General features: G+C 44.3%; 1 protein-coding gene and 1 long non-coding RNA gene across 6 annotated transcripts in view; one reads left to right on the top strand and one right to left on the bottom strand.

The window, feature by feature from the left end:
• LOC309537014 overlaps positions 1-14,024 on the bottom strand; it is a 31,468-nt gene that overhangs the window by 13,925 nt on the left and 3,519 nt on the right. For all 4 annotated transcript variants that reach the window (XR_014221750.1, XR_014221751.1, XR_014221752.1 and 1 more), the window contains one exon: positions 7,584-7,654. This is a non-coding gene — a long non-coding RNA (uncharacterized lncRNA). The remainder of the gene's footprint in view (positions 1-7,583; positions 7,655-14,024) is intronic.
• Positions 8,557-13,703, top strand: LOC309536771 (NTPase KAP family P-loop domain-containing protein 1-like). Of its 2 annotated transcripts, none has more exons than XM_082231070.1 (4): positions 8,557-8,762; positions 9,473-9,555; positions 10,856-10,984; positions 11,136-13,703. In XM_082231070.1, exons 2-4 carry the CDS (start codon positions 9,513-9,515, stop codon positions 13,217-13,219), a joined length of 2,256 nt encoding a protein of 751 aa, XP_082087196.1. In that variant the 5' UTR covers positions 8,557-8,762; positions 9,473-9,512; the 3' UTR covers positions 13,220-13,703. The 2 variants fall into 2 exon arrangements, with proteins under 2 accessions (XP_082087196.1, XP_082087197.1); XM_082231071.1 differs by having other exon boundaries at positions 9,473-10,165.

Here is a 14,024-nt window from a genome sequence, read left to right as displayed (position 1 = left end):
AATCCTCAGTGTAGCTTACATAAAAAAAACTCTTGTGTCAATAAAAATGTATCTTTATGTATCATTCTTTAATAATAACAATAGTATTTCAGAGTTCAAAGCATTTCTTCATTGTCTTGGTTCCTCCTTGCAGAGGTTGGCTGATATTTGTGTTTCTATTTATTCCAATTATCCATTAAATTTCTATCCCACCATTCCTCCCAAAGGCCCTAGGGCGACAAACAACAAAGCTGCAAAACTATAAAAAATAAAAATATACAGCTAAAAACATGTTAAATATACTAAGAACTGGGTAAAACAGAATCCTGGCTCGAGTTGCTACTTTATATCGGGCTGGTGGGAAATGGTGAGGTATGAAGCAAGCTTCTTCTCAAGTAAACCTATAATTCTATAATCCATTCAAATATATTCAGGGCTATATGTTTAGGGATGGAAACCAGAGTGAGCGAAAGCAGGGGAAATATATCTTAGGAATACTTGATTTGATGTGAGGCAGTTGATTTGCTGTGGGCTGGAATATTATGCTGTTTGCTTTCACCTATGCCCAACTTGTATTTTTGTAAATATATCCAAATATTACCAACTGCCATCAGTCTCCAGTGATTTATCCTTCCTGTTGGAGCTGAACCCAGAAAAGCACCGTCCCTGAAGTTTATTGCCATTTGGAGTGCGGAACCTATAACACTAATGTGTGAAACCAAAAAAATACAGGAACCGAAAAAAGAAAGAATGTGGAGGATGTCCCACATTCTATTTTGCACTATACTTAATAAAGATATGCCAATCCAACCAACATGGGTTTTTTTGTTTCATTCCCCTTGATGTTTTTAGTTTAGTAGTTAATTTTTCTATCAGACCAATTGCCAGTCTTTTTAATATATGTGGTCAATGTCACAACCTATATACCGTACTTTTCCATGTATAAGACTAGTGTTTTGTTTTGTTTTTTTACTTTAAAAGAAGGTCAAAAATCTGGGGGCATCTTATACATCTTATAGTGCATATGCCCATTTTCTAAATTTGGGGCCCCCAAAAGTAGAGGGCGTCTTATACACAGGGGCGTCTTATACATGGAAAAACCTGTAAATTTCAAATAAATTTCAGGATCCAGCTATTACAAGCCATGATGCTAATAAAAGCTGCCCAATAAGATGCTTAAAATGCAGGTGCATATTGTCCCCTGTGTAAAGTTTAAATAAAGCCTCTGTATATATTTTCTTTCACAATGAACTCATTTAGTTAACAGAGTCTGTGTGGGGTGTGAATCATCTCTCCACAGCAGCACTTTAAGCATGGCGTGGTCAGATGCCTCCTTGGACCTCTCTCTGCTATTTCCAACCTTCGACACCAGACTGGAGGAAATCAGTATAAAATAGATTCTTGTGTGAACAGCATGCCTAGGAGAGGAAAATGTGTGATTATGCTCTCCATGCTGTAGGTGGCGCCAGATGTCCACTAAAGCATGTTCCTCAAAATGTTTAAGCCCAGTAAAAGGTAAAGGTGCTGCTTGTCCACCAGGTTTCTCTTATGCACAGCAACCCAGGCCTTGAGGGCAGGAAGGGGGGGGGTTTGCAGTGATTTTTAGGAAGTCATTAGTTTGCACCAGGCATCCTGTTGCGAAGACCAAGTTCTCTGATTGCATGTTTTGGAAGTTGGGCAATAGGGCAGTATAGGATTCCTTTTGGTGTACCGACCTCCCCACTGCACCAAGGATTCCCTGCCCGAGCTGCTTCAGGTTGTGGCGGATGTTCTCCTGGAGACACGTAGTTTTGGTTGTCCAAGGAGATTTTAACATCCATGCCGACACGACCTTACAAGCGGCCGCTCAGGACTTCGTGGAAAGCATGGCCTCCATGGGGCTGCCCCTGAATAAGTCTGGCCCAACTCATAGCTGCAGACATGCCTTGGACCTGGTGTTTACCTCTATGGATGTTGGTGATCTGACACTAAGTAAAAGCGAAACTAAAGAAGTGCCATGGTCAGATCACTTTCTGGTGCAACTGGACTTCTCCACGACCCTTCCCCTCTGCAGGGAGGTTCGGATGGTCCGCCCCCGCCACTTAATGGATCCAAATGGTTTCCAGAGAGTGGTAGGGGATGTTTTATCCCATGTTGATGGCCTTTCAGCTGATTCCCTGGTGGCCCGCTGGAATGGGGAGCGTTCTTGAAGCTACCAGCATGAGTTTTACCAAACTGCGGGAGGCAGTGGAAGACAGGAGTGCCTGGCGTGCTCTGGTCCATGGGGTCACAAAGAGTCGGACACGACTAAATGACTAAACAACAACATTGATTGTTTGGCTCCGAAGCGCCCTCTCTGATTGCATGGAGCCGGATAGCCGGATAGCCCTGTGGTTTTCCACAGATCTAAGGGCAATGAAACAATTGCTGAGAAGGCTAGAGCGCCGGTAGCGGATAATTCATTCTGAAGCTGACCAGACACAGGTTAAAGCTCAATGTCGAGCCTACCAAGTAGTGGTAATGACGGCAAAGAAGACTTTCTTCATCGCCTCTATTGCATCTGCAGAAAACAGCACCAGGAGACTCTTTCAGGTGGTTTGCAATTTAGTGGAACCACATGATCTCCTGCAATGATTTTGCAAAGTTTTTTGCAGATAAAGTCGCTCAGAATTGGGAAGAGGTAGACTCCACTGTGGGAGCAGGGCCGGGGCAGGAGAGTGCTAGAGTCCTGTCTAGTCAAGTTGCGTGGGGTAAATTCCAATCTGTTACGTCCGAGGATGTGGACAGACTGTTTGGACGAGTGAAACCAACCACCTGTCTCCTTGATCCTTGCCCATCCTAGCTTATAAAAGCTTAAAGGCTGTCAAATGGCTGTTGACCTGAATTAGGGTTGTAAATTGAAGCACAGGTGACCCCGCAATAATTCTTTAAAAAAGATGAGACATCTGCCATCATCTGCTGGAGCCCCATGCCTCCTAGTGATTTGGATGAACCTGGAGAGGTGAATTGCACACTGTGCTCTTGATGTTTAAGCAAACAATTGGCGGGCCTCTTTATGGTGGGTTTCTTGTAAGTACAGGCACGCCCATTTTCTCCCTTTTTATAGCATTTAAAACTTTTGTTGTTGTTCAGTCGTGTCCGACTCTTCGTGACTCCATGGACCAGAGCACGCCAGGCACTCCTGTCTTCCACTGCCTCCCACAGTTTGGTCAAGCTCATGTTAGTAGCTTCGAGAACACTGTCCCACCATCTCGTCCTCTGTCGTCCCCTTCTCCTTGTGCCTTCCATCTTTCCCAACATCAGGGTCTTTTCCAGGGAGTCTTCTCTTCTCATGAGGTGGCCAAAGTATTGGAGCCTCAGCTGCACGATCTGTCCTTCCAGTGAGCACTCAGGGCTGATTTTCTTAAGAAATTAAAGGAAATTTCCTTAAAAAAATAAAGGAAAAGAAATTTCCTTTAAAACTGTACATCAATCAAAATAGTGCCCCAGCTCCACAAACGTAGAGTTAACTGTTTCAAATCAGTACCCACCCCCACCATATTTGCCTCATATCAGATAGTAGCAACCTTAGCAAAGAGACTGTATATATCCCAGAACTGTGCTTTCTGAATCAAAACCAAAAACAAACAATAGATTTTAAACTTTAATATCCCTCCCTCTCTCCAAAAAATTAGGCCATTGGGCAATAATTTAATTGGGACCGTCAAAAATGTTGCAAAATGATGTGCTAGGTTTTGAGTTCTGCAAACTCTTCATCAGGTTTGATGGTACACAAATAGGGTTGGAAGGCATCAGACCCACCCTCCCCCGCCCCCAGAAACAACTAGGCTGGATGCTGAACTCTTGAGGTCTGGATATAGACTCAATTTGAAGAGGGAGATTGCAGATTAGATCAGGTAGCAGCTTATACCTGGCATAAAAGCAACAATGGCTGACCCCCATAATTGAAAATGTTAAGCCTTGCTGCTACCCAGATCTGTCTCATGTATTAAGCCAGGTTTGGGGAAACTGTGCCCCCCCCCCCAGATGCTGTTAGACTCTCAACCCCCAAGAGTCCACAGGCAGCACAATGAATGGTCAAGGATGATGGGAGCTGTCATCCAACAACAGGGCCACAGGCACCTCATCCCTGCCTTACATGAAACACATCTCCTTTAGGCAGAAAGCAGTTGTAAAGAGGAGAACAGATGTCTACATCACCAAAGCCAGTAATTAGATTTAGGTGGTGTATGGAGGGTGAAACAGTCAATTGCAGCCAAATTGTATAGTGTTACTTAGTGATTGTTAGCTAAAGAACACAGTCCATCTTACCGTGGGATCCAGTTTAGAATAGAGATGATGATGATGATGATGATAATAATTTTTTATTTAAACCCTGCCCTTCCCGGTTCAGAAAACCAGGCTCAGGGTGGCTAACAACAAATTTAAAACACTTAATTGTAATACAACATAGAAGCAACATAAAATACAGTAGAAAAGCAAGAATAACAATAAAATTCAAAGTTCAAAAATCAATTTGGGGGGAAACTATCCAATAAACATTAGATTGGACTAGCTGGCTGAATTAGTCTGACTTGGGCCAGCGAGGAGGCCAGGAGAGAATTAGCTGTGGGGTCCCAGAGTGGGTAATTTTCATAAAAGAGGAGGGGGAAGGAAGAGAGAAGGGAAGGGAAATAAAAGATCAGGCTGAATTCAAATTAAAGGCCAGGTGGGATAGCTCTGTCTTACAGGCCCAGAGAAAGGAGGTTAAATCCTGTAGGGCCCTAGTCTCATGGGACAGAGCATTCCACCAGGTCGGAGCCATCATTGAAAAGGCCCTGGCCCTGGTGGAGAATGCAGAACCTGTGGCTCTCCAAATGTTGTACCACAACTTCCATCACCCCATACTATTTCGGTATTCAATAAATAATAATAGAAACACAGATATTGGTCAGTCTCACAGGGGTGTTTCTAAGGAAGAACCAAGGCAATAAATGAAGTGCTTTGAACACTGAAACGCTACTGTTGTTATGAAATGAGTAGATAATTATCAGACTGCCTTACGGGGTTATTCGCCAGGATGAGTCAAGAAAAATGCGTAATAGCTTGCCTGAGCCACAGCTGCTTCATCTAGCTCCTTCCTCTCTGCTCCTGGAGACCAACAAGACCTGTGATGAAGGGAGTGAGGAGTACGCAGCTGGGTGGGCAACTGACCACCCAAGTGCCAGCAAATGTGGGAGTGAGGTGGGATGAAAGGCAGAGGGAACAGCCACAGTGACCTAACTAGAATTAGAATTTTATAGGAAGGAGTTGTTTGTTCCTATACTTTATATGCCGCCCTTCAGTGCAAGTATTTCCAGGGTGGATTACAGCAAAAAAAAGTGGGGAAGGCAGAGCTGCCCATCATCTCTCAGTGGTCCAGCTGGGGTGTTACTCCCTCTTGCACTGTCCCCACAGGACTACTCAAGAACCATCTTGCACTAAGTAGGCCAGTGGTGGGGAGATGCAGCTGTCCACAATTTTTTTTTTATTCTCTTGGAGCTTGGTTCAATCACTTTATTACATAATTTTTATTGATACTTGTCAGAGTGGTTGTCGGGAGCAAGTCAGCAATAACTCGCACAGTGTCAGTGAAGCTAACTCTCTTTATTCAAAAAACAAAACAGCTCAGGAGGCCAGGCCCAGTGAGCACAGCAACTCTTCCCAGTCGATCTTGCCCCAATGAGACAGTTGTGAGGAGTGACGAGCCCCGCCTTCCCACAGCTCTCTAAGTCTCCTGCTCCCTCAGGTCCTTCCCAAGCAATCTGAGACTCTGACACCTTGTCTGTCTTTGCTCCTCCCTCTTCATACCTCTCCTGGTTTTGGGAGACCAGGGAGGAGGGCAGCTGGTTGCAGAAATGGGGAAGACCCCCTGGCTCCTTCACCAGTCTGACTCATCTCTGCCTCTTGGCCCCTTCTCCTCTCCAGCCTCTGCTTCTGAACTGCTCTCTGCCACAGACTCTTCCTGCTCACTAAATGCTGTTGCCTCTCCAGGATTCAAACCTACTCCTTCCAGTCTGCTCCCTCTTCTCCCTCCCATTGTCATCCCACCCCACCCTGGCTCTGAGCCTTCCTCCTTTGGGGGTTCCCCAGCTGCTGCCTCTCACCACTCCTCTGCATCCAACCAGTCCATAACAATCTTTAAGACTTTTGTGTAAACCACTCCTAGCTTTAAGGGCTCCTGAGACAATTTACAAACCTGGCCCTTCAAGGAAGTGTAATCCCTTGCAGAACAGGATGTGTACCTAGTTTCTGGATAGGAGAACCATTCACCCAAATCACTTCCGTCTCATCAGGATTCAGCCTCATTTTACTGGCTCCCATCCAGTTCATCACTGCCTCCTTCTGATGGAATAGAGAGATAAGAGCTGCGTGTCTTCAGCATACAGTTGACACCACACTCCAAATCCCCCAACAACTGCTCCCAATGGTTTCATGTAGATGTTAAATTGAAAGGAGACAGAATGGACCCTTGCGGGACTTCACAGTCCAAAAGCCATGGAGCCAAGCAACAATCGCCTAGTACTACTTCCTGGTACTGACCCTGTAGGTAGGAATGAAACCATTGCAGTACAGTACCTTCAGGGTTGCATTCCCTTTGTCTCTCTCCCAAGAGAGGTCATCGGTCAGAGTGACCAAGACTGATCTGCTGCCAGAACTAGGTCTGAAACCAGACTGGGATGGAGCTAGATAATCAACTTCCTACAGGCATACCTGCGGCTGGGCGGCCACCACCCTCTTGATCAGCTTGCTGAGGAAAGGAATATTAGAGAGCGGACAGTAGTTCTCAAAAACCTCTGGATGCTGGGAAGACCCTCTTCAAAGTGGTAGCTACGGCATCACTGTGCAAGGATCCTGTTCACACCTGTAATTCCCTGTGGTTCCAGAGACTTTCAATAAACCTGAAACCATTGTGGCATCAAGTTCAGCATGGGTTCAGATGATTTTACCCTAAAAGTGATTCACAGGTCTCTCCCAGCAGGCTATTGACTGTCAATGATACCACACCGATCTGGACCAGCCGGTTTACCACTCTAAAGAGCTCTGCTGGGAATTCATACACACACACATTGTCAGCATTGGAATTTCATTCTTGTGCCAAGTCTTCATGAGTGATATTTGACTCATTATGTCATTAACACTTAGCCAAGAAACAGACCGTTTCCTTAGAGAGTAGAACTCATGAGGTAAGTGTCATCTTTTCAGACCTAAGAGTTCTTTGGAAAAGACTCATATCCCCATCTCGAGGAAAATGCTAAGAAGGAAGGATTGCCAGTTATAAAGGACAAAAACAATGCATTTGTTCCTTTTCCTGGCTGCCAAGATCACTACCTCTGGTGTGGTTAGCTATGCAATAGCTTGTTCTTTAATTTTAGTATGAGCAAGAAACTCATGCACCTGCTTCCTGTCAATTCAAGTGATGAGTGACTCTCCTAATGCAGGGTGAAATTCCTATTCACTAATAACACATTAACGAAATAATAATAGGATAATCAATAGCAGCTTTATAAACCAGAGACCAAAATGAGTACTGTATTAAAAGTCAAAAGTCCTTCATGCCATACTCCAAAGATGAGAAAGTGTTCAATAAATGGGGTGGCACCTACATATTAGTTCTTCTCGGTTGTGGTCAGAGTCAGATCCTTCCCTCAGTTGGTGAGGACACCTGGAGGAAGACCTGCAAAGAGGATCACAAGATAAGGGCAGTTTAATATGAGGGGAAGACGTTCCTATAAGACAGATCCCAAGCCATGTAGAGCTTTGAAGGGAAACATCAGCTCTGAACTGCACTCGGGGAAACCAGTGCAGTTCTTGAACAAGGGGGCAACAGTTTCTCAGTGCAAGGTGCTAGTTAGCAGCAATCTAGCTGCTGTATTCTGCACCAACAGCAGTTTCCAAACAAACTGTTTGGGAGCTAATCTTCAAAAGGTAGCCCCATAAACAGCACATTACAGTGGTACCTCGGGTTACAGACCCTTCAGGTTACAGATACTTCAGGTTACAGGCTCCGCTAACCCAGAAATAGTACCTCAGGTTAAGAACTTTGCTTCAGGAACAGAAATCGCGCGGTGGTGGCGTGGCGGCAGAGGGAGGCCCCATTAGCTAAAGTGGTACCTCAGGTTAAGAACAAACCTCCAGAACAAATTAAGTTCTTAACCTGAGGTACAACAGTACAGTAGTCTGTTGAGGAAGGTTCTCTCTGCTCAGAGATGCTGTATTTGTAGGTTTGAAGATGTTGAACATAACCCTCATTTTCTATTCTGTTTTCAAGCAACCAAAATCCAAGTCACTTTCTCATTCGTCTGCCACTGGGCAAATAAAGAAACAAATACATTGATTCTGCCACAAATAATAGGGTGATTACTGAAAAAGTAGCTTATTTTGCTTGTGTGAAGAAAAGCTACACCTTACCAAGATATTACTAATGTTACATAACTATCCTAAGAAATCTTTTTCATTTCTGTATGATAGTTACCTTTATTAAGACCTATGGTGACAACAATAAATTACTGGCTTTTATGAATGGATAATTGTTTACTTTCTGTGAATCTACAGCCAAGCAAACTTCTCACCAAGCAAGCTGGTGTAATCCAAGTTTCCTTTCATTATGTTGAAAGCCACTGCTCATATTGTGTCATGGTTAGCCACATCCCATTTAATATATAGTCTGCGAGATTCAGAGCCAAGAGTCAGTGTCTGGGGTTATTCAAGCTCCACTAAATCTGTGGCAAGCCTTCAGGTGAAGGATCCAAACAAGTCCATGCTCGTGTTGTTGTTTTTTCCAGGTAAGGTGCATTCTTTTTTAAGGCAAAAAGAGAAGAGAGGGTGGGATTAACTTACTTATCTAGGGATGATTTATGCACCTGCATAAATGTTATGGATCAGGGAATGGAGGACAGTCCCAAGCCACGAGAATTCCTACGTTGTCTAGCTTGGCTTTAGCCTCATGGGTCTTCAGACCATATCCAAGGATTTCTATCCAGCATGACCATCATGTCTGTGGCTAATGGGAGTTGTACTACAAAACATCTGGAAGGACACAGATTAGGAGAGGCTGATCTGGGTGCTGCATTAACAGGGTGCTACTTGTTCCCAGCTGCACCTCACCCATTGACCACAGGGGACAGTCAGGATCATAAATGCCGATGAGATAATAGAATCATAGAACTGTAGAGTTGGAAGGGACCTTGAGGATCATCTAGTCAAACCCCCTGCAATAGCCAGAATATGTAGCTGTCCTGTACAGGGATCAAGCCTGCAAGCCTGGCACCATGCTCTTACCCACTGAGCTATACAGATAATGCTTAAGTATCCTGGCTTAAACCAGCACCTTTTAATTGAGCCTGGAGATGAATGGGGAGACATTAGGTATAGTGGGAATTGGCAGCATCCCAGTGTGATTTAAGCAGTATGGCGGCCCACCACCACTTACCCTTCCTTTAAGCTAGTGTCCTGCCCAAAAATGTATTTATTCTATGTATTTCTTTTTTGACAGAGTTGGGCAGCTGCTGAAGTTGAGACGCTTTGCCACAGAGATGAATGACCCAGAGCACCAAGCACTGATGAGAGACCACGAAGGTGCACCATTATTACTAAATCAGTTTTCTGCACTTTCCCCTCTCAGCCGCTCAGTCCACAGGGTTCTGGTAGCAGTGGGCGTTTGTGGCCACTTCAGGAATGGGCCATGCTGTATTATTTTACTGTTGTTAGCTGCTCTGAGCCCGGCTTCAGCTGGGGAGGGCGGGATATAAATAAAAATTGATTGATTGATTGATTATGTGCCTTTACCCACAAACTACTGTGCTATTGCATGTTGGCACAGAGTGAGCTAAGCAGAGCAGGGGGCTATTTAGGCCCATCCCACCTCCCTCTTGGTTTCTTCAGATCTTTATGGTATGTGCGCCTCTTGTGTCCTCTTGTGGAGGAAAGAGAAATCACGTGTGGCAGCAGTGGTGGTATGAGCCTGTAGCCAAGCTGCTTTAGTTTCATGCTTAAGGCAGTCAGTGCTACATCTTCCCTGTGGCCCCTGAAGCAGGAGGTTCAACCCCATCTCATTTAGCAGTGGTCCCAGCACAAGGGGCAGGTGGTTAATGATGCCCCTCCCTGATCACCTTTGTTCAGATTGCTACTTTTGCTTTGATAGCGGAATCATCATGGTTCACTGTTGTCGCCCAAGGTGTTTTCATAGGTAAGTGCGACATGAAGTCAGCCTTCTGCCTTCTGCCAATCCACTGTTTCATCACCACGATGGGAAGTTCCTCATTAAATAGCAGTTTGGGGCTGTTACAAATCGTGCCTTGACATGGCTGGGGATGGATGTGACCTGTTTTGGTGCACAATCCTTTTGCACGGCTGCTGCATATACTACTGCTGGCACTTTGGGTTTTGGCAGCAAGGATATACAGGCCATGGTGGACTTGACATTTGGAGCATTCCAGCCTTATGTTAGGCCATCTAAGGGCCCACATTGGTTATGGTTCCACATGACGTGCATCTCACAGTGCTTAATGGTGTCCACAGCATAGTGTTTTGGGTCAATCAGAGGGTGTAGAAAACTGCTCAGTCTCTGAGCTGCAGTGCACTGGATGGGTAGGCGTTGTATGAGGTGGGATTGCCTCTTGCCAACATGGTTTGACCCTGTGCTGCTGCAGCACACTTCTCAGATCCTTGTCATTCATGTGGGTGCAACAATTTGGGCTTGCTAAAAGGCAAAACCCTTGTCACCCAAGCCTGCCTTTAACTTCTCCTGAGGCGTGCCTCTTTATTTCACGCCTCTGGTTGTAATAGGAGGTGCCGACAGCAACTACTATCCACCTGTTTTTTTAAAAAATAATATATTTTTGCTTTCTTCCCTGTAAAATGGATTGTGATTGCACAGTCGAAACCCACGAAGCCCTTTACTGCAAAGCCCTGGCAAAGACTCTACAAGAGATTGACCCGCCAGTGACAGTGGGATTCTATGCACCATGGGGAAGAAACAAAAGAAGACTCTTAGATGAAATTGAAAGTAAGTATCGCCAATTCCCATGGGAACAGAAAGCCCAGATAAGGAGACAAAATGTAAGGAGTGTGGAATAAAATGGGGCCAGGAGAAATCAATATTAAGTAATAACGGGTACAGATTAATATAAATGGTGTGCTTCTGCTTTCTTTTACAGGCCACATGCCCACGGAGGGAGAGGAAGGTGGAAGAAAGTATTCCCTGTTTTCACTCATTTGGCATATGATTCTATGTTACCCTGCTTCTGGTTCAGAAGAATACAAAGGTACCCAGTACATCTTCATCCATTTCGATGCCTGGGAGTATGTGGGATGTGACCACATCTGGGCTGGCATTCTTACAGCGCTGCTTGATGGAATCGAAGGAAAAAACAAAGCACTTTTTACAACTTTTATGATCCTTGATGGGCAATCTCTGAAAAAAGCTAAGAGAAGGGAATGGGTTTTTAAAGGATGGGGTAAGTTCTTCATTCCTATTATAATAGGTTTGATTCTTCTTTTACTAGCAGTTAGCATGTTGATAAAGGAAGATAATTTAAAGTCGCTCTTTGGATCCACTGCTTTAGTAGGGGCTATTCTGTTTATCGCTCCTTTCATACACGTAATGACCAAGTTCTACTACACACTGAAAAAGAAGCTTCAGATAGAAATTGACAGAAACACCCTCAGTGCCAAGATGGGCTTCATGAACTTTGTGAAAGAAGAAGTGGAAACCATAGCTAATTTCCTCCAGTTCCTGGGATGGATAGAGAATCGAAAGATCCTGGTGGTCCTGAAGATCATCAATTTGGACAGGTGCACTCAGGACAAAGTGGTGGATGTTCTGGATGCCATAAACATACTTCTTTCCAACAAAGATGCCCCATTTATCTCCATCTTGGCTGCCGATCCAAGCATCCTTGTGGATTGTATTCAGAAACAAAAGAAAGACACAAATGGCTACTTGTACTTAAACCGAATTGTGTCCTTGCCCTTCTGCCTGCCGCATATGACTCCCAAGGACAAATTAAGACTGTTTAATGAGATCCTGAAGGTGGATTATGAGAATCCAGCTGCATGCTCTTGTGCAGAAAACAACATCAAGATCACGGTGGTAGGTTTAGAAGACCCCAGCTGTAGCGAAAAGTTAAGTATTTGTAAGCACCTGATGAATAATGAATACATTCCAGGGAATTCTGCGCAACTGAAGAGGGTGGTGAACACAGTCCTGACCATCTTGTCCATCACCAAGATGGAATCGAAGGCTCCTTGGAAATATGAGGAAAAAATTGACATCAGAGAGGTGATAGACTGGGTTGTTCTTTCCAACGGCTGGCCTTGCCGCCTGTGCTGGATTTTGCAATGTTTGGATGATGCCCGATACCAAAGAAAGCTTGAGGAAAGCCAGAGGAGGGAAGCAGATAGACAAGGAAGAAATCTGCTATGGAGGGAAACAGAGGAAGACGGCAAAACATTACTGGAGATTTATGATGAACATGAGCCAGCATTGGCTAAGATTAAGAATGATATCCAAAAACTTCTGGAACTTGATGGAGATCCAGATCTGTTCAGAAGCTTCCTGGTCACCAGGTCCCATATCACAGCAAAGCGGGCCAGATATTTGGCAAATTACCTGATCAGTTTGGATCTCTCTTTGAAAAGGCCGTTTGAGTTGCTACGGGGCCTGAACAGCATAACGGCAGAGGAAGAAAAAGCAGAGAAAGGAACAGTAGAGGAAAAGGCAGCAAGTCACCATCCATTGAGGGGAGAAAGACTTTGTGCTGGCCATGAGGCAATGGCTGTTCCCACCTGCCTTGCCCGACGCCCCACCTCTAGGAGTATTCTTCATAAGGAAGCTGTTCTGAGAGGAAGAAATGTGAGGGGGGAAAGACTCTGTGCTGGCCATGAGGCAATGGCTTTTCCCACCCGCCTTGCCCGACGCCCCAGCCCTAGAAGTCTCCTTCATATGGGAGGTGTTTTCAGAGGAAGAATTATGAGGGGGGAGAGACTTTGTGCTTGCCATCAGTCAAAGGCTTTTTCCACCCGCCTTGCCCGACGCCCCAGCCCTAGGAGTCTCCTTCATAAAGGAGCTGTTTCCGAAGGAAGAATTATGAGAGGGGAGAAACTTTGTGCTGGCCATCAGACAATGAATTTTCCCACCTGCCTTGCCCCACCCTCCAGTCTTTCCCAGACCGTGACTTTAAGAAAAGCAGAAACATCTGAGATGAGAGAAGATGAGTTCAGAAATATTTTTTTAAAATAACTTTGTAAGTTGTGTGCTTTTGTTTCTCAACTTGACCCTTTTTCAAGGTTTTGTAGGTATTGTGGTATTTTCTTCACTGTGAATTGCTGTTACTTTTACAGATTACAGTTTAGTAATTATTTATTGTAATTGTTGAGAGTGAATTTCTGTTTAATTATTATTTGCTGATACATAATTTATTGTATATGTAATGGATTATTGAATGTTACTTTATTTGATATAAATTGTTTATTTTAAATATATATTTTTATGATGACTTTTTTGTATTGGATCAAATTGATATAAGGTGTGATCTTTGTTGTATATTTTGTTGTTCCTTCAGCTTGTAAACAGACTTGTGTATACTAATATAGAAAGGCGGTATACAAATTAAAAGTGAAATGAAAAAAATATGAAATGAAATCAAGAACAGTGTCACAACAGCAAGCACAACCCAAACAATTTGAAAATGCATATGGCTACAGGTATGAGACAGCCTTCTGCAGTTGTGGTCAAGGCTGATGGGAGTTGTAGTCTAAGAAATCTGGAGGGCACTGCACCATGCTGAGGAAGGCTGAGCTTAGAGAGTCGAAGGGCTCTACCACTTCTCATTTCTCAAAAGGGTTAAAAGCAGTGCTATTTTTCTAGAAAAAGAGGTGCCGGGACTCACCATGAACACCTCCCTTGTTCTCTTAGAATGGCAATGGCGCCCACCTGAGAGGTATCAGAACTGAGTTCTAGTGAGTTCCCGGGCTGAAAAAAAAGCCCTAGTTAAAAGAACCAAACGCAAAAATACCCCAGAACCACCAATACCCATGACCCAGAA

Source organism: Podarcis vaucheri, assembly GCF_965113315.1.
Source record: "Podarcis vaucheri genome assembly, chromosome: 7".
Classification (NCBI taxonomy): Eukaryota; Metazoa; Chordata; class Lepidosauria; order Squamata; family Lacertidae; genus Podarcis; species Podarcis vaucheri.
Note: the sequence above shows the minus strand (reverse complement) of the source record. Positions and strands in the feature narration are given on the sequence as shown.